The sequence below is a fragment of the Platichthys flesus genome, chromosome 14, assembly GCF_949316205.1.
Source record: "Platichthys flesus chromosome 14, fPlaFle2.1, whole genome shotgun sequence".
Lineage (NCBI taxonomy): Eukaryota > Metazoa > Chordata > Actinopteri > Pleuronectiformes > Pleuronectidae > Platichthys > Platichthys flesus.
In genome coordinates this window covers 20,362,101-20,379,799 of record NC_084958.1, presented here as the reverse complement: position 1 = coordinate 20,379,799, position 17,699 = coordinate 20,362,101, and the positions used below count along the sequence as shown (strand labels likewise).

The following is a 17,699-nucleotide window of genomic DNA, read 5'->3' as shown; positions in this document are numbered from 1 at the left end:
TCTTATTTGATCCAGGAGACAGGGGCCCCTTCTCATGGTGTACCTCCCTCAGTGAGTGAACGACTCACAGTGAAGTTATTCATGTTATATTTACCAGAAAATGATTGTTTATGTTTAGAGTAAGGCACATTTTAAAAGATGTGAACAGGTGGAAGTCCGGTCCGTTTCGCAATGGATATTTAATGTAACGGACGTCACTAGTGTTTCCAACAACCAAACTGTAATGTTTGCTTTAATTATAGTAATCAAGGCAATGTTTTAGAGTAATATCCTTCCAATGAATAAGGAATATAAGTGTATATAAAAGGGGCCCTATCCATTCTGAGGCATCTCCCACAAAACGAATCCGGCTCAGGGCCCCCAAATGTACAGGTCCGGCCCTGGTTTTAAACAAATTATAGAGGAGTGGACTCGTGGTTAAAGGGTTAGTACACCCATAGGTGAACCTTCACTCATTATCTACTCACCACTATGCTGATCGAGGGATGGGTTACGTGTTTGAGTACATGAATAAGGAATATAAGTGTGAACTGAAGGTGGCCTATCCATTATGAGGCAGGCCCCCCAAACTTTACCTGCTCAGGGCCCCTAAATGTACAGGTCCGGCTCTGGTTTCCACCATATTGAGAGGAATAAAGTTCCAGGAGTTTGTTTATCTTCCCCACAGTCTTGTATAAGAATAAACCATCACATCATTGACCTCCTTAGTGAATCGCACATCATTCTTGGGCAGTAAAACCTGCGTAAACTCCACATTTCTTCCAGGAACTGAGGTTTTACCTTTCGGACTCCAACTCCCAGCGTGCATCGGGGGCAGCCGCGCATGCGCACACGGGTTTATTTAGCATCCAGACATCCGGAAGCTGCGGCTGTGAAACTGGCCCGAACGGGTCAGAAGCTGGTAAAGTTTCTCGTCTTCTGTGTTTTGCTTGTTCACCGACAGCACAGCGGGGGGGGCGGAAAGGGGGTTTAGCACCTGAAGCTAACCGTGCTAACCGGTGTCGGGTTGGTCCGGGTCACGCAGGGCCGCTTTAGCATGGGAAGGCAGGCTAATCGGTTAGCTTAGCATGTCGGGCAGCTGGCTAGAGGAACATCTCAATATGGGCCGTTTCATTCGGAGAAGAGCTTCTTCCTCCTCATCACTGGGTTCAGTCTAAACCTACTGGTGTTTAAACAGCAGAGTGATGGGGGGACTGGTCGTGTTGGGTGGGGGTTTATTCTGGAAACGGGACAGAGACAGGAAACCGTGAAGCTAATCTCCCCCACAGCGAAGGAAGATTAAGAAACCAGACGTGAGAAGTGGATTTTAATAACCAGTGAAGACAGTGGGTGTGTTGTTGTTGTTTTTATTAGTTTCCACCTCTGTCTAATGGGGAGAAAGTGTCCACCCACAGTCAAACCTTGACAAGCAAACGTAAACAACAGGGCAGATGATAGTTTCTCCTCTAAAAAACACATCCCACCCTCTCAGCTAAAAGTGTGAATTTATCTCTTTCTAACACGTTCAACCTGGGAAGTCAGTAGAAGTTCACATAATAACACACAAACACAGACTCCAAACCACAAACTGTATGCTAAAGTCAACGTAAAGATCTGGGTCTATACTTCATCAAAATACCCATACATGGCTGCCACACCCATAGACCACCATCATACAGATGTGCATCAATACTTTTGTCCTCCTTCGTATTACAAACATCTCAAGGTTATTCAGAGAAGATAAGAACAGAAGCAATATAATGTTCGAATACGGCTATAAAATGTAGTTTAATGTCGTTTTAGGTTTGTTTATGATGTACATTACATTCTTCTTGGCATCATCCACCTCAACATACATGTATTTAAGGGTAATACACACAAATAATGCTTTCACATATCCTCTCATACACAGATTAGGATTACACTTCAACTGTTCTCAGCCTGTTTCTACACTTTCTGTACGTGATGTAAAACCAGTCTGTGTAAAACCCATTTTATTTTACTTCTTGATACTTCGTTTTCGGAAGTTTTTATTTTGTGTGACTGTGATGGCAGGTATGATAACCACCAAACAATGACAGTGCATTCAAAAATAATTTACCTATTATAAATAGAGGTGTCAGACAATAAATGATTATTTGTTAAATTGTTGTAGAAGTCAATTTAAACTGGACTTGTAACCTCACATTTCTGGAAACATGCAAATATGTGCATTGTGCTTGAACATATTTTAACGTGTGATAGTCAAGGATATGAGGCGATGCCAACCAGTTAAATAGATGAATAGTTAAATGTTATATTGAACCTGTGGTGTCAATAAAACGTATAAAGAAGAACTAAAGACGCTGTATGTTAAACAAATCAGATTTACAATCTATATGAATATTTAATCCATATTACAGATTGACAGAGGATTTTGACCATCCAGCTCCTCAGATGAACAAATATCTGTTGATCTACACCATCGGTTCCCAAACTGGGGTAAATGTACCCCCAGGGGTACGCGAAGTGGTTCAGGGGGTACATGGGGAGAACACTTTATTTGCTTACATTTTATTCCCTTACATTTTCAAACTGAGCTATAAAGAATCATGCAATATTAGTGTGTGTGGGGGGGGGTACGTAGCTGGAGATTGAATGTCTGAAGGGGTACGGGACTGTAAAAAGTTTGGGAACCACTGATCTACACTCATCAGTGCTGTGTCTCAGTCACAGAAGACTGGAGTTGAGTCTGTGTTGAGAGTGGAAGTCAGAAGAAAGACATGGAGGATGTGATTGTTCGTATGGCAGAGCTCCATCTGGTGGTTGGACTCGACTGCTGCAGTTTTCTGTTCATTCTCTTCATATCAAAATATTCAGGAAACATGGAAGACAAATATAGTCATTTAGAACTTGATTTAGACACTTTATAAGAGAAGGTTAAAAAATTGTTGGACCAGAATTACAACAGTCCTACTTGTCACATTAATAACTGTGTTACTCGTGAAAAGATGTCGACCTGCTCTGATCTCAGCAGTAGGAGATTATCTGAGAGCTCTGATGTTGATCTGCATCGAGTCCAGTATCTTACATCTCTTCTCCCTGCAGGTGTGATGGAGAGGTGATGTGCAGTTAGCCAGGAGAGTGATCAGGCCACAGTCGCCATGACCGAGTGCTTCCTGCCCCCCAGCAGCAGCCCCACCGAGCAGCGCAGGGCCGAGCATCCAGGGGGCGTGGCGCGCACCCCCAGTTCCGAAGAGATCAGCCCCACCAAGTTCCCAGGGTTGTATCGCACTGGTGAACCGTCGCCACCTCGCGATGGCTCCCATCATCACGAGCCACCGGACGCCTACGTCTCGGATGATGACAAAGAGCACGGCAAGAAGAAGAACAAGTTCAAAAAGAAAGAGAAAAGGAGTAAGACACGATCCCGCTGATTGAAATTTACCGTTTATTATTGAACCTTTGGAATTAGTCAAGACTTTGCTCGTGATCTGGACAAAATGTTGAAAATGAAATGTTTTCTTAATCTGCAGATTAAAACAGTAATCTAATGTAGTTACATTAATTATGAGGTTATGTTTGTAGTTTTGAGACAATACATGGTTATTATGCTAAGAAATAGTAATTTAATTTTAGAAGAAAGCTTTTTTTAGTCTGTTTTGAACTATAACTACATTGTATTCATGAGGGACAACAATAGAACCTGACTTTGGATTTTATACCATATCAGTTCATATATACCTATATCTTGATACAAATCTGCAAACAAAAAGGCAGAGATGTGTCTGAAAGGCTCAAATCCAAAGCAGATTTTTATCGGACAACCCATAAATCGATAAAACGGTCTTTATTATAGAGCAGTGGAGAAGATGATTCCTCCTCACTTGTAGCTGGTGAATGAACAAAGAGCTTCCCACTCCATTCCATCCTGTTGTTATCTTTTGCAGTGAGAAATCCTCCTTTACTGAACATGTTTTTCACAGAGTGCTGGTCAGGCCCCCTTTTTCAGATTTGTATCTGGATTTTTCCTTTTCTGTATTTAGCCCCTACACCAGGGTGCGGTGAGAGAGAGGAAGAGATGGACAGTTTCAGGGCACACCCAGAGAGCCTCATGGATTTGTGTCGCAGGCAGCGGCGTGATACACAGAGCCCCATGTGGGGGAAACCCAGAGTAGAGATAAATCCAGGAGAGAAAACATTGTTTGACACTTTCCTGTGGAAGTAGGCTCTGAGGGAAAATGTTTAAATTTAGGTGGATCTGGAGTGGAGAGGCGTAAGGTGCAGTGGGAGCTATTCTAAATCGGTGGTTGACCTCTTTTTCCAGGCCCAGTTCTCCCCCTCCTCTATCTTCTCTCTCATGCATCTCTCTTCCCTACCTCTATTTCACTGATATCATAGTTATGTGGTGAGAGGAGGATAAGGATTCAGAGGTGTTTCTCCCCTCAGTTCTAACGTTATTGTCCCTCTACTCTTCTTTACTCTCACAGCGGAAGGTTACGCCGCCTTCCAGGAGGACAGTTCGGCAGATGAAGCAGAGAGCCCATCCAAGATGAAGCGCTCCAAAGGAATCCACGTTTTCAAGAAGCCGAGCTTCTCCAAGAAAAAGGAGAAGGACTTCAAGGTGAAGGAGAAAGAGAAGGAGAAAGAGAAAGAAAAGGAGAAAGAGAAGGAAAAGGAGAAGCCCCCCAAAGAGGACAAGGTCAAGGATAAGAAATCCAAGGACCTTACGGCTGCAGATGTGGTGAAGCAGTGGAAAGAAAAGAAGAAGAAGAAGAAACCAACAACGGAGGTAGAGCCGGTCCCAGTGGAGATCCCCACCTTCAGGCCCATCTTTGGAGCACCCCTGACCGAAGCTGTCAAGAGGACAGCTCTGTATGACGGCATCCAGCTGCCGGCCGTCTTCAGAGAGTGTGTGGACTACATTGAAAACTATGGCATGAAGTGTGAGGGCATCTACCGGGTCTCAGGTGAGGAAATCTCGGGTTAAAACGTTTTAAGATATGCAACAAATGTTTGTACGTTTTTCTTATTATTGTTTGTGTGATTTATCAAGGTATGAAGTCAAAGGTGGATGAATTAAAAGCAGCATACGACCGTGAGGAGTGCCCCTGCCTGGAGGAATACGACCCCCACACGGTTGCCAGTCTACTGAAGCAGTACCTCCGCGAGCTGCCGGAGAACCTGCTGGGCCGAGACCTGGCCCAGCGCTTCGAGGACGCCTGCGGTCGGCAGGTGGAGGCCGAGAAGATGGCGGAGTTCCAGAGGCTTCTGTCCGAGGTGTCACCAGAGAACCGACTTATTCTCTCCTGGCTCGTCACACACATGGACCACGTCATCGCCAGGGAGGCTGAAACCAAGATGAACATTCAGAACATCTCCATCGTCCTCAACCCCACCATACAGGTCAGTGAGAGAAGATAGGTGATTTGAAGATTAATGGGATAACATTACAAAGGAAGGAATTAAGAGGGAACTGTATCAGCAGCAACAGGCAGACTTATCGGCGAATAGAAAATTGGGAATTTGGCTTTGGCTTAAATGTACGTAAAAAAAAAAAGTAACCATCCCATAGCAACACACCAAGTATGTTTTTATTGGATCGAACGGTCAGTCCATCTCAGAAAACCCTGGCCCAGTTTAGTGAAGCTGATTTATTCCCTCAGGGGACAATCTCTGTAGCTGCTCCACTTACTCTCCAGCAGCAGCAGCAGCAGCAGCACTGTTAAATACACACTTTCAATTAATTGTGGTGTCCAGAGTCAATTTAATCAAGTAAATAACACAAACACAAATAAAATGACGACTCCAACACAGATGCATTTTTTTTCGGGGCCTTTATAGTTGTGTGCTTTGTGTTCACTTACTCATTTACCTTGTGTGTAGATTGGGAACCGTGTCCTCTACACGTTCTTCACACACGTGCCGGAGCTGTTTGGAGACATCGTGCTGAAGCAGGTGGTGCGACCGCTCCGCTGGTCCAACATGGCAACAATGCCGGCGCTGCCCGAGACACAGGAGACCATCAAGGAGGAGATCCGACGACAGGTGGGTTCAGGCCTGATGAGTCTTAGTTCATTCTTTGATTGAGGGAATCGATTGATGAAAAAATAAAAGAATAATTTGATATCTTGGGGAAAAAATTGCTTATTTTGCGGAGAGAGATAATCACTTGTGTTTGTTTGTTTAATACGAAGCTGAATTGTTATTTGCAGGTTTAATCTATAATGTAGATCCTTCAACAAACTCTGGAACCAAACAGTTTTAGCTCAATCTACATAAGATATATATTGCTGTTTCTAAGATCTCTGAAATATTGACATATCCTTTTGTCATGTAAACAGATTTGCCCAAATAGTTATGACATAAGCAGAGTTTCACTATTGCATGGGAATATAGTGACCCACAGGAATTAAACCAAATAAGCTTCTACCCATACAGTGTCTTGTCAGCAATAATAATATTTATATTTATTTGTTTGAATACAATGGTTTGCATCTTAAATAAAAATTAATGGTATTCATGTTATTAAGACATTCTGCATAAATGGAGGAAGATTTCAACTAAATACTGTAACTCTAAGAGCTAAAACATTTTACTCTTGTATTTATTCAACTTGTTTTGTATTTCTGTGTCACCTGTGTTGTAATGTGTGTATTTTAGGAGTTCCTGTTGAACTGCCTCCACCGGGACCTGCAGGCGGGGGTGAAGGACTTGTCCAAAGAGGAGCGACTGTGGGAAGTTCAGCGAATCCTGACTGCTCTGAAACGCAAACTGAGGGAGGCCAAACGCCAGGTTAGTTGTGTCAGGAATATTTATCTGTACTTATGTATGTCAACGTCTTTTCAAATTAAGATTTAATTATAACAACACATAGGCCAGCAATTGTTGATCGACATTTCTGATGTCTGGTGCTTGTGTTGTTTTTCCAATTGGCTTTGGTACCTAAAATTGATGGTCAAAGATAAGCGCCTCACTGTGCAAAGATAAACAGATTGTTGTTATTGTTGGATCATTTGAAATATTTGTATTATGTCTGACCCTTGTGCTCTTTCTTTATCTTTCCGCTGTCTGTTTTTAGGAGTGTGAGAGTAAAATAGCCCAGGAGATAGCGAGTCTGTCAAAGGAAGATGTTTCAAAAGAGGAAATGACTGAGAATGAAGAGGAAGTTATTATCCTCCTCTTAGCCCAGGTGAGTTATTCAACAAACCACATAACATCTGTCATGAAAGCCTGAAGTTGATTATTAGTCCTGGAGGAGTCTCACTCTTTATTTATGTCCACGTGTGTCAATCTGATTTGGAATAATTTTGTGATTACCCCACTTGTTCACAATCAGGAAAATGAGATCCTGACAGAGCAGGAGGAGCTGATCTCTCTTGAGCAGGTGCTCCGTAGACAGATAGCTACAGAGAAAGAAGAGATCGAGAGGCTGCGAGCAGAGATAGCAGACATACAGAGGTGAGAACCTGAAATCATCCTGAGCAGGAGAAATGTTGTAATATGACGCACAACTGATGTTACATACCCTGTGAATGTGAAATCCATCATTGTTTTACTCCTCAGTCGGCAGCAGGGTCGCAGTGAGACAGAGGAATACTCGTCAGACAGTGAAAGTGAGAGTGAAGACGAGGAAGAGCTGCAGATGATTTTGGAAGATCTGCAGAAGCAAAACGAGGAACTTGAGGTGAGAAAAACCTCATCGGCTGTTAGATATCAACTAAGTTAGGTTTGTTTTTACAAATGGACACCACAAATATAGAGTTACATCATTCATATGTGCTTATATTAGTGTCCAGCTAGTTCTGTTCCTCTTGCAACATTCAAAGTAGCATAATAAACTATAAGAATCCCAAAGACACATCCTAAACATAGCTCGTAATATTAAAAAAGAGCTGTGGGTATTTAGTTCCACTCTTCCCATCACTAATCCTCTGTAGTTACTCTTTCTGGATGAACAAGCTGATTTCTTAAGCTCTGTCTACGTTCTGTTCTCCTGTAGAACAAGAACACTCACCTGAACCAGGCCATCCACGAGGAGCAGGAAGCCATCTTGGAGCTCCGCGTCCAGCTCCGCCTCCTGCACAGCCAGAAAGTGCAGCAGGAGCCGACTGTTCAGCCGCCGGCCGAGCAGGTGCCCCCCCCTCAGCCGAGCCCAGAGGCTCACAGTGAGGAGCAGCCCAAACGCCCCGTCATCGCGGCGACTGCTGCCACCGACGCAGCTGCCTCAGCCAATGGGAAGTCAGCAAAGGATCCGTCAAAGCCCTCGCCGAGCAAGGACAAGAGAGACTCCAACATGTGACGTCAGCCTCACTCGTCCTCCACCGGAGATTTCACATTTCTGGATCAGTGCGTTCGTGAGTGATTGTGTCAGCAGAGTGACAGCCATGTCAAAGTATTTTATATGTCCATTGTCTTTGGTTCCTTGACTCTCAGCACAAATTCATTGTTTCTCATTTCCCCACAAAATACAAAAGAAGAAGAAACGTGAGAGAAAAAGGGGGGGGCCATATTTTCAAATCCACAGTGCCAAGCCTGTATGAGGGGAGGGGGGTGGAAGAGAGTGGTGACCATAGAGAGTTTATTTTTTACAGGTGAGGGCTCTGTAACTTGTTTTGTCCCTTACCTTGACATTTCTCACGTTAGGACAGAGACCACTGTGCCATACCTGAAGATGCCAGACTGGACGAGTTCCCCCAGAGAACCACTAACACAAAAAAGCTCTTTGATTAATGAAGAATTTACGATTGGTCTATCTATATATTATATATTTAAAGTAGTATTCTGAAGAATACAAATGACTATTCCAAGAAAATGCATTGATTTTGAATTAGTGCTTTTTAGTAATATATGATTATACATGTATAAATACGTTGTAGATGCTTTCTTTTCCTCTGAACAGCTGTGGTGTCGTGCTTCACAGCTGACCAGTGGATGAAACGGCAAACAAATACACAGTCGTGAGTGCAACCGTAGACAAACGGCTGGAGGCGACACTTAGCAGTGCAATCATCTTCCTGAGGAAACATTTCTCGGTGTTGCGACGCGATAACAAACGTGTAGGCTCATTTCCATTTTGCTGTGTGTTAGTCCGTGTGTGGTTGTTTAACTCTTGTTGTGTGGAGTTATTATTTATGACATCAGTGGGCCGTGAGGGACCACAACACGACTCAATCATTTCATTTCTCAGCCGATCCATGACTGTTGTGAAAGTACTGTCAATAGCATGGCCTGGCTTACTTTGCTGCATTTGTATATTATTGTAAAATTGCAGACATACTGTATTTTCAGCTCTTTATGTTGTTTCATGTTTTTTCCTTTTTTTTAATTAATGACCTGTATGAAGTATGTGAGTGTGACTGCATCTGCTTTGGTCACGGGCAAATCGAAGCAAACTCATGGGGACTCATGATCCAGTGTGTTTATTAATCCTGTGACTGAAACAGAGAAACGCTTGATCGGGCCGAGAAGCTTCTCACAAGGTTATTTTCATATTGTTCTGAGCTTTTTCAGCTTATTGTTGCAGACAGAATAATGCTGTGAAGAATAAAGTGTCAATCCGAATCACTGATCTGTACCCTCGTCTCTTTCTTCAACCCAAAGTCTAAATGTATGACTGGATGTGTATAGTCAATATTTAGTGGGTCATATTTTCCATTACATGTTCTCCAAACATTCTTCCCTCTAACAGACAGTCGAGCGTGTAAATGAAGGATTCACTTCAGGTTTTAACGAAGTGAACTGGGAAGAACAAACTGGGTTAATGATTCAGTTTATAAGAGACAGTGGATCCCACCCGACCCTTTTTATTTATTTATTTTGAACTGGTTTCCGAGTTGGAAAGTAGTCGCATCAAGTCGAACAAAAACAGCCAGAAAACACAGGAAATAACCAAGTGATGTTTCAAAACTAAAGCATACTGGTAAATGTATATAAATATAACTATACTCTAAATGATTTATTTCACAGTTTTAGTTTCTAATTGATTGGTATGATTTGTGTTTCATGTAAAGATGGTGAATTAAATTGACCTGTAGCATTAATTATGATACAATATTATGGATTTTAATATCAACCAACATAGGACATTAGCAACACTGAACACATAAAGCTGACAATAAACTTCAACTAACACTGAATAATATTAGTAACTTTTATAATTATAATAACTTTTATTTTTATAGTACCTCTCTAAACAAGGTTACAAAATAAATCCATGGCAAAAGGTTTAATGAACTTAATGGTGATAATGATCAAAACAATTATATTATTTCCCTCCAAAATTCAATATACATGTATGAAGTATCATAAAATAGAAATACTCAAGTACAGAAAAGTATAGTCACTCTCTATCACTTTTAGTTTCTCATTGAAACGTAGCCAGTAACGGGGTACTTTTATTTTTGAAAGTCCCCAGCAGGAAGTGGTGTTTTCCATTAGCCTGTCTGCCTCCGGCTGCGCTGCTCCAGTGTCAGAGGCTCAGTTTGTCTTTTATCAACAAGAGAAGATTTAATCCAACGTTTCCAACATGTCGAAAGAAGAACAGTGAGCGAGACACCGACGAGGAATGAACTGAAACCCGCTCGGACCCAACATGGCGATCAGGGAGCTCAAAGTCTGTCTCCTGGGGGTAAGTTACAGATGTTTTCTGTCGCCCCACTTTGTCCTGGGGCTGAATTCCTCCAGTCTGCAGCGACTCTGACCTGATTTACACGTAAACAATATATTATATTTATTTTATTTAAACTCTAACGTGTTGTTGGATATACTCGTATGTACCGTTAGCTGGTTTGACTGGAAAGACTCCAGCTAATCGACCGGTGGCCGCAGTTTTCATTTTTTAAACTTCCGTTTTCCTCTCGTCTGCGTCAAACTTTCTCCATTTAAAACAACCACGTGAATTATTCGTTAACTTTTGTCTTATTGTTTTAACGGTTCTGTCAGTTTATCGCCCATTGCGTCATCGCTGGGTCGACCGCTTCCTGCTGCGTTAGCAAAAACACAGCCCCCCCCCCCTCCCGTTTAAACCTGGTTCTGCCGCTAGCTCCACCTAGCTCATCCTCACCAGCTCCTATTAATAGTCATATACTATATGTATCAGTGTTTAGTCACTACCCTGGTTCTTTAAAGTTAGAGTTTAGTCATATTTCAGCAATGTGCAGCCATAATTAGGTTTCAAAAAGCAAGCATGAGTCTTAAAGCCAAAATAAAATGATAAACAATTAAAGGATATTGACAAAGTTTATCAAACTATAAAAAGCTTCCTCACTGAGATTAGATGAGGTAATCCGTCATTAGTCCTAATCTTTAGCTGCTTACAAAGATGGATGACATGACTTCTGCCCCTAAAGTGAAGCCAAAGCGTCTCAATCGCCACCTGGTGGCTGGCCGCAGTATAGGTCATAAATCAAACCTCGTCCAAGGTATCAGAGGTGACACGGATCAAACTAAAAAGTCCCACACGAGAGATGAAATTGTGTGATTCCAGATGTCAAGATTCAAAATATCAGCGTTTGTTAAACTCACACATTGTAGCAGTAGCCAGAGATAACTACCAGTCCTGCTGCTGTTAGAGCCCCCACCTGCCTGCCGCTCCCTCCGCCATGTTGATACAACACAGAACAAATGCTGCGCCTGTTATCTTGGAGACTTGCTGACTTTGGTTGATGCCGGACAGTCTCAACAAAGCCGTCACGGTAATTAAAGATGAAACGGTACAAATTACCGTCAGGAATCTTATCACAGTTTACAGTGAAACCGGTAATTGTTTCTCTCTATCCCACATTAAATAAATTTATGAGCTTGGACTGACTGACGATTTGTCTAGAATGTGTATCGGCAGGACCTCGCTACCACAGCTCCACCCCCCCGAACGCTACCACGCAGACTCTTATGAATCCATGTTGTTTTCTCTCTGTCCAAGTATTTAGACACGTGGCTTGTAATCGTTTTGGTTAATTAACTTGTTTTGTTAGTGACTGATACAGTTTTGTTGTCCTGAAGTGATATTGACTTGAACACAGAGCCAGTTGCAGGATGCATGGACAAACAGGAAACCATCTGATGGGATAGGCATGTGACCAGACTGTTGTATAATCACTAGTGTTCAATACTGAGAACTGACTCTGTTTACATGTGTGTTGGTTTTGCTGTGAATGACTTGTAACCCTCTGTTTACAGGACACTGGAGTAGGGAAGTCCAGTATTGTTTGCCGGTTCGTTCAGGATCATTTTGACCACAACATCAGTCCCACAATAGGGTAAGAGCATCACAACACAGATCATGACAGACCAGAACAGTAGGTCAGTCACATACAGCTAAAATCATTACAGATTATTTGAAGCACTCAAATTAGACAATGAGGTTTTTATATGAAATTTAGAAGTTTAATCAGATTCTGCCAAAATGTAGGTGAATTCAGCTCAGTGGAATCTAATTTTTTTAATATATATATATTAAAATCTAAAGCATTCAAAAACTCCTTTCATTTCTAAAGGTTAAAGCTAATACATTCAGATTATTTTGTTCATGCTGCCACTGTTTCTGTTATAGCCTATGGATAAACATAAAATAATCCCTAGCACCTGGCCTGTAGGGTGTGGCGTAATGCAAAAATAAATGATGCATGAAATGCAAATTTTGTAGTTTACTGCATGGTGGGCAAATATCAAGCTCAGACACAAAGTAAAAACCACAGTGTCCCCACAGGGCATCGTTCCTGACCAAGACAGTGCCATGTGGACACGAACTGCACAAATTCCTGATCTGGGATACAGCGGGACAGGAAAGGGTGAGTGCATCCATCACAGCTATTCTGAGCTTACTCACTCCGAGCTCTGAAGTAACACACATGACTCTTCTGAGTCACGTCAATCTTTCTGTCATACTTTGCATCAGGAAGCAAAAAGTGACACAATCGCCTCACTGTCAGGGGTCCACATGACAGGGAGTTATTATTAGGTGTGAAACAGGATGATTTACCAAGGGATTAAAGGTCATGGGACTGTGGTCTCCTCCTGGAGATCCATTCGATGGATGCCAGACCTGAACAAGCTAGTGCAAGTATTTCCTGCTTGTGTGTGAAGAAGACTGTTACCAGGGTTCATTGTGCTCTTTCTATGTGGGACTAATATCACATTCACCACACTTGAGTCTCGTCATTATCTAAGATCTCGCTCAATATCTGTGAACGTCACACGCTGTCAAAAATGTGAATTTACTACTTCTACTGGGGCGGGTTACAGTCACAGCAGGCAACAAAGACAATGGCTCTATGATGAGTTGCAGTATGTACAATAAAGGCATTCTGGAAGTTTTAATTGAATGTCTCAGCCCACATATTGTTTGTATTGGATATTATTTTTTTCACTAATAATATGAGTAATTGAGATAACTCTACATACAAGATGGGAGAGATGAAGGGAGTGATGGGAAGATGGGGCTCATTGGTAATATCCTGTGTTCAGTTGTGTTCCAGTTCAGTCAGTGGGACAACAGAGCTCCAGTCAACACATTGACAGGCTTTGTTTTTTCTCTGCATGAAAACCACGGAATCACTCAGACATGGAGAATGAATCCCTATGTGGGGCTGCAGAGGGCGCTGTTGCTCAGTAAAAGTAACATAGTGTTGCTTTAATGTAATCTGCAGAATCATTGGGGCCAGATAAGAGTTTTCAGTTTTTAAACCAGCTTCACATTAATGATTAGATTAATCATAACGGTCACAGGAGGTAATTGAAGTAGTATTATTCATGCATCTTTGGTGATACTACTGCATGACTTTGCCATAGAGATGCTTCAAAAACTGCTTTTAATGTGTTGTCTCTCTTTAGTTCCACTCTTTAGCTCCTATGTACTACAGAGGATCGGCTGCTGCTGTCATTGTCTACGACATAACTAAACTGGTAAGAATAACTCAACCCTCATCACCTCTAAATCAGTGGAGTGATAATAATTCAATCTTGGTTGCTGTGGTGACATGGCCAGTGGTTTAAAGCGTCAGAGCTGCTGGCAGAAACCCAGTAGAACCCAGTAGAACCCAGTTGGCCAAATGAAAAAATGAAACATCCCCCTTTTTCTTTAACTAAGTATTGTTGAAGTGTTTTTTTAAGCAGTGTCCTTCAACTCTAGCTCTGCCACTGGAGCTGCTGCTGGGTTCTCACTGGTCTATTAAAAGGGCGAAGCTGAAGAAGCTGGTCTCACAGTAAAAGCTTGATGTAAAATTCAATTACTTTTCCATCACTGTGGAACGCTTTGCCTCCGTGACCTACAAATGTCATTCCTTCCTGGTTGGTCATGGAAACTTGTCTGAAAAATCCCAATCCAATGCCTTGAGTATGTGTCACGACTTGAAGGAGATGTGGGGAACTCTCTCACAGAGCCCGGATCCTAGGGTTGACAATGATGTGCTCTTGTTGTTCAGGACTCTTTCCAGACACTGAAGAGGTGGGTGAAGGAGCTGAAGGAACACGGTCCAGAGGACATTGTCGTAGCCATAGCAGGAAACAAGAACGATTTAGGAGACATCAGGTGGGAGGACTTTCTTCTCTTAGAATGTCATAACTGTATACGAATAAAAGAGCTTTGAGGAAACTTAAAGTGACTCTAACGAAACATATAAACTTAATCTAAAACATGAGCTTCTTTGGACTCACTTATATGACTGCATCCCTTCTTTTAAGGCCCTGTTCAGACTTGGTATTAACATCTGTCCTTAAAGCTCCGGTCACAAGGAAACAGATCCAACTTTTTACTTTTTACATCTGGCATTAAAATGTGTCCTCAATGTGTTTTCTGTGACCTAGAGATCATATCTCGCTTCCCCGTCCTACATACACACAAACATCATTTCTGTTCAACAAGATCACATTAGGTTGGTAGCGGAGTCTGAGTTTAAAGATGTGTCTGTCGTCGATGATTGTGTGTGTGTCTCTGTGTACCGGCACAAACGAGAGATAGAGAGGAGAATCAGGAGGGACTGAGTGAATCAAATTGCCGATTTAACCTATTAGAAAATATCTAATATCATTACTTGTTGATCTGTGTTGGTTTTGTGAAAGTGGCCACAAGCAAATCAACATGTAGGCACAGAGAGGTATAAGAATACCTGAGATTTATTGTGAAACTGTGGTCTGTCAGAGATGTCAAGTCATTCATAGCGGTTAAACCATTAACTTGTGTACTTTGGTTTCCCTCTCTTTCACAGGGAAGTTCCAATGAAGGAAGCGAAGGAGTTTGCCGAATCAATTGCAGCTATTTTCATCGAGACCAGCGCCAGAAATGCTGTGAATGTCGAGGAGCTCTTTCAGAAAATCAGTAAGTTTCATGTCTCTGTGCTGTGTCTGTATCACGTGTGTGTGTGTGGAAACTGTTTAACTGAGAAGAGAGGGATTTTTGCTGTTTACTCAAAGCTTAAAAAAGGCTGATGTTTAAAATATGTAAACTAGACTTTAACTTAGCTAAACAACACAACTGCCCTGTGAGTGACCCTGTCCTGGTGTGTTTCAGGTAAACAGATTCCACCTCTAGAGAATCCTGACGTGGACAGCAACGAATCCTTCCAACTCAACCGGCAGCCCGCTCTGTCTGCCAGGAGATGCTGCTAGGAACAACAGAGGAGATGACTTCCTTCCGCGTCAGGGACCCCACCAGCACTGCTCATCGTCCACAACATGCACGCTGTCTTCACACAGGTGAAAGACAGGCCAGTGCACAGACAGATGTCCGCTTGCACATGAGGTTCACCTGCAGCATGAGACAGAAAACCTGCCAGCAGTGTTAATATTGGTCATTAGGAAGCAGGAAACATTCAGTTTGTCCCCCTCAGGTGGTGTTTTGCCTGAATTACATCATTTTGTTTGCGATTTAATACGAAGTTCATTACAAAAGGCAGTTTTATCCCTCTATCGTTAATAATTTTACAATTTAACACAAAGTATTTACAAGCCACCTGGATGTTGAGCTCTATGAAGCTGGGTTTTGGCGGCTGATGCACCTACAGTTTTATTGCAAGAGTCAACTGCTCTGTAGATTTCCATTGCACTGTGGCTCTTCAATTGCACAAACACATTTAATGAACGTTTTTATATTGATTTTGTATTATCAAGTCCACACTTTTGCTTCTCGTGGAGCCTTTGTGTTTGTGTCTGTCTCTCTATATATAGATTTCTTTTTTGTTGAATATTTGTATAAGAGGATGTTGAGGTTGAACTTCGGACGAGAATTCAGTTGTGTATCTCAGACGCAGAGGCTTTACATTCCACTCTTTTGTCCATTTGCTGCGTAAGTGTTTGACTGTATTGCTGCAGAATAACCAGCTTAGAGGCCTTAATTGTACTAGCGGTGTGTTACCCCCTGTTCAAACACTGTGACCAATGCTAGGATTGTTTACATAGTGATTTGTTAAAGATGTTTTCTACATGCTGAAGTGTGTTGTCAGGAGATTTCACTACAGGGAATGACTGTATACAACTGCCAAACATAAGAAGTATCTCTACCTGAAAAAGGGTCACAGTTAATACTGTTCGGGAAGTGAAAAGACCTGCATGTGTTTTATTCTTAACAAGTCTGTAGCTGTTTGAGTTTTTAAGAAGAGATTGTGTTTTGTGTCTACTAACCGAATTCGATAAGAATTACGGGAATATATTTGTGCAAAAAAGTGGAAATGTGATGACAATGAAAGTTACTTAGCAAAATGAGATTATGTAGAGTGTTGCTGCTGCTTCGTTTGCAGCATTGCTCTTGGATTTGACCACTCGAGAAATGTTAAACAGCACTTTGGCTGCATTGACCTCAGTATTCGTTACAAATTTTTTTGAATGTTGAAAGTTACTGTTACTTTATAACAATAGCGATTGATCGATTAACATGGACAACGTGGATTTAAATGTTATCAGTATTCTGGTTCCACATTTCATGACCGTTAAAAATATGTTTACATTTATTCTTTGTCCCTTTAGAAAAATATATTATTCTATCCACTTTCATTGGTTAGTGGAGCTCAGTTAACTGTAGGACCAGCAGGTACTGTTCCATCTATGCAAAGTCCCACCAAACTGCATTTTTAAATTTTCCAATTACTGATAAGTATGTCAAAGTTTACTAGCAGTTCAACTAAAACTTTTTTTTTGTATGCAATCTGGCTTGACCTCACTTCCACACTGACAGACAAGGACATATTGAGAAATGACATTTCATGTGAGGTTACTTGTTGCTGTTTCCAACCAGAACTTTATGTCCTCCACGCAAGTGCCTTTGTTTTTCTAAATAAATTTGTCATGGCTAAAAAAGGTATCCTGCAAGAATAATGCATGAATTACTAAATCAGACTATCTGTACATAACAGATAACAGAACGTTACCTGCAGCAATCCTTAGACTGTCATGATTCCCTGTATCCTCTTTTTAACTTTTGTATATTAATCAATGTAATAAAGAAATAATTATTCTCCTTTTTCTCTTTCTGTGTTCTCTTCTTGGAAAGACAAAGGCTTCAGTCATTTTATATCTTAACTTTTGTTCAAAGAGACCAGAAAGATGGTACTCATTAACAAAAGGTCAGAACTTGGATTAACTCCCTGACGTCATGCAAACATAGTTTTCATTCCCACTTACCCACGATACCGCCAGAAATCAGAAATTTACATAACTTGTTTGCACAGTGAAGGAGAGGTCTTTGTTCTAGTTACTGAAATTGAATTATGTGGAAAAAGTTAACCTTGCTTTTATCACTTTACCTAAAA

At 41.6% G+C, this 17,699-nt stretch overlaps 2 protein-coding genes across 2 annotated transcripts; both read left to right on the top strand.

Moving 5' to 3' along the window:
- Positions 1-794: 794 nt before the first annotated feature.
- Positions 795-9,527, top strand: ralbp1 (ralA binding protein 1). Its single transcript, XM_062403807.1, has 10 exons — positions 795-901; positions 3,067-3,375; positions 4,449-4,928; positions 5,015-5,364; positions 5,845-6,006; positions 6,622-6,753; positions 7,040-7,150; positions 7,298-7,419; positions 7,525-7,645; positions 7,961-9,527. Exons 2-10 carry the CDS (start codon positions 3,123-3,125, stop codon positions 8,258-8,260), a joined length of 2,031 nt encoding a protein of 676 aa, XP_062259791.1. The 5' UTR covers positions 795-901; positions 3,067-3,122; the 3' UTR covers positions 8,261-9,527.
- An 853-nt stretch (positions 9,528-10,380) lies between these two features.
- Positions 10,381-17,407, top strand: rab31 (RAB31, member RAS oncogene family). Its single transcript, XM_062403875.1, has 7 exons — positions 10,381-10,588; positions 12,139-12,218; positions 12,668-12,749; positions 13,792-13,863; positions 14,382-14,488; positions 15,165-15,274; positions 15,467-17,407. The coding sequence occupies exons 1-7, from the start codon at positions 10,553-10,555 to the stop codon at positions 15,562-15,564; spliced, it is 585 nt and encodes a 194-aa protein (XP_062259859.1). The 5' UTR covers positions 10,381-10,552; the 3' UTR covers positions 15,565-17,407.
- The last annotated feature ends 292 nt before the right edge of the window (positions 17,408-17,699 follow it).

Bases quoted from the DNA above. Each gene is read 5' to 3' on its own strand.
- ralbp1 (XM_062403807.1), top strand. From the start codon at position 3,123: ATGACCGAGTGCTTCCTGCCCCCCAGCAGCAGCCCCACCGAGCAGCGC. The intron at 6,007-6,621 runs GTGGGTTCAGGC...TGTGTATTTTAG, and splicing joins AGGAGGAGATCCGACGACAG to GAGTTCCTGTTGAACTGCCT. The intron at 7,646-7,960 runs GTGAGAAAAACC...GTTCTCCTGTAG, and splicing joins AGCAAAACGAGGAACTTGAG to AACAAGAACACTCACCTGAA.
- rab31 (XM_062403875.1), top strand. From the start codon at position 10,553: ATGGCGATCAGGGAGCTCAAAGTCTGTCTCCTGGGG. The intron at 12,219-12,667 runs GTAAGAGCATCA...GTGTCCCCACAG, and splicing joins AACATCAGTCCCACAATAGG to GGCATCGTTCCTGACCAAGA. The intron at 15,275-15,466 runs GTAAGTTTCATG...GGTGTGTTTCAG, and splicing joins GGAGCTCTTTCAGAAAATCA to GTAAACAGATTCCACCTCTA.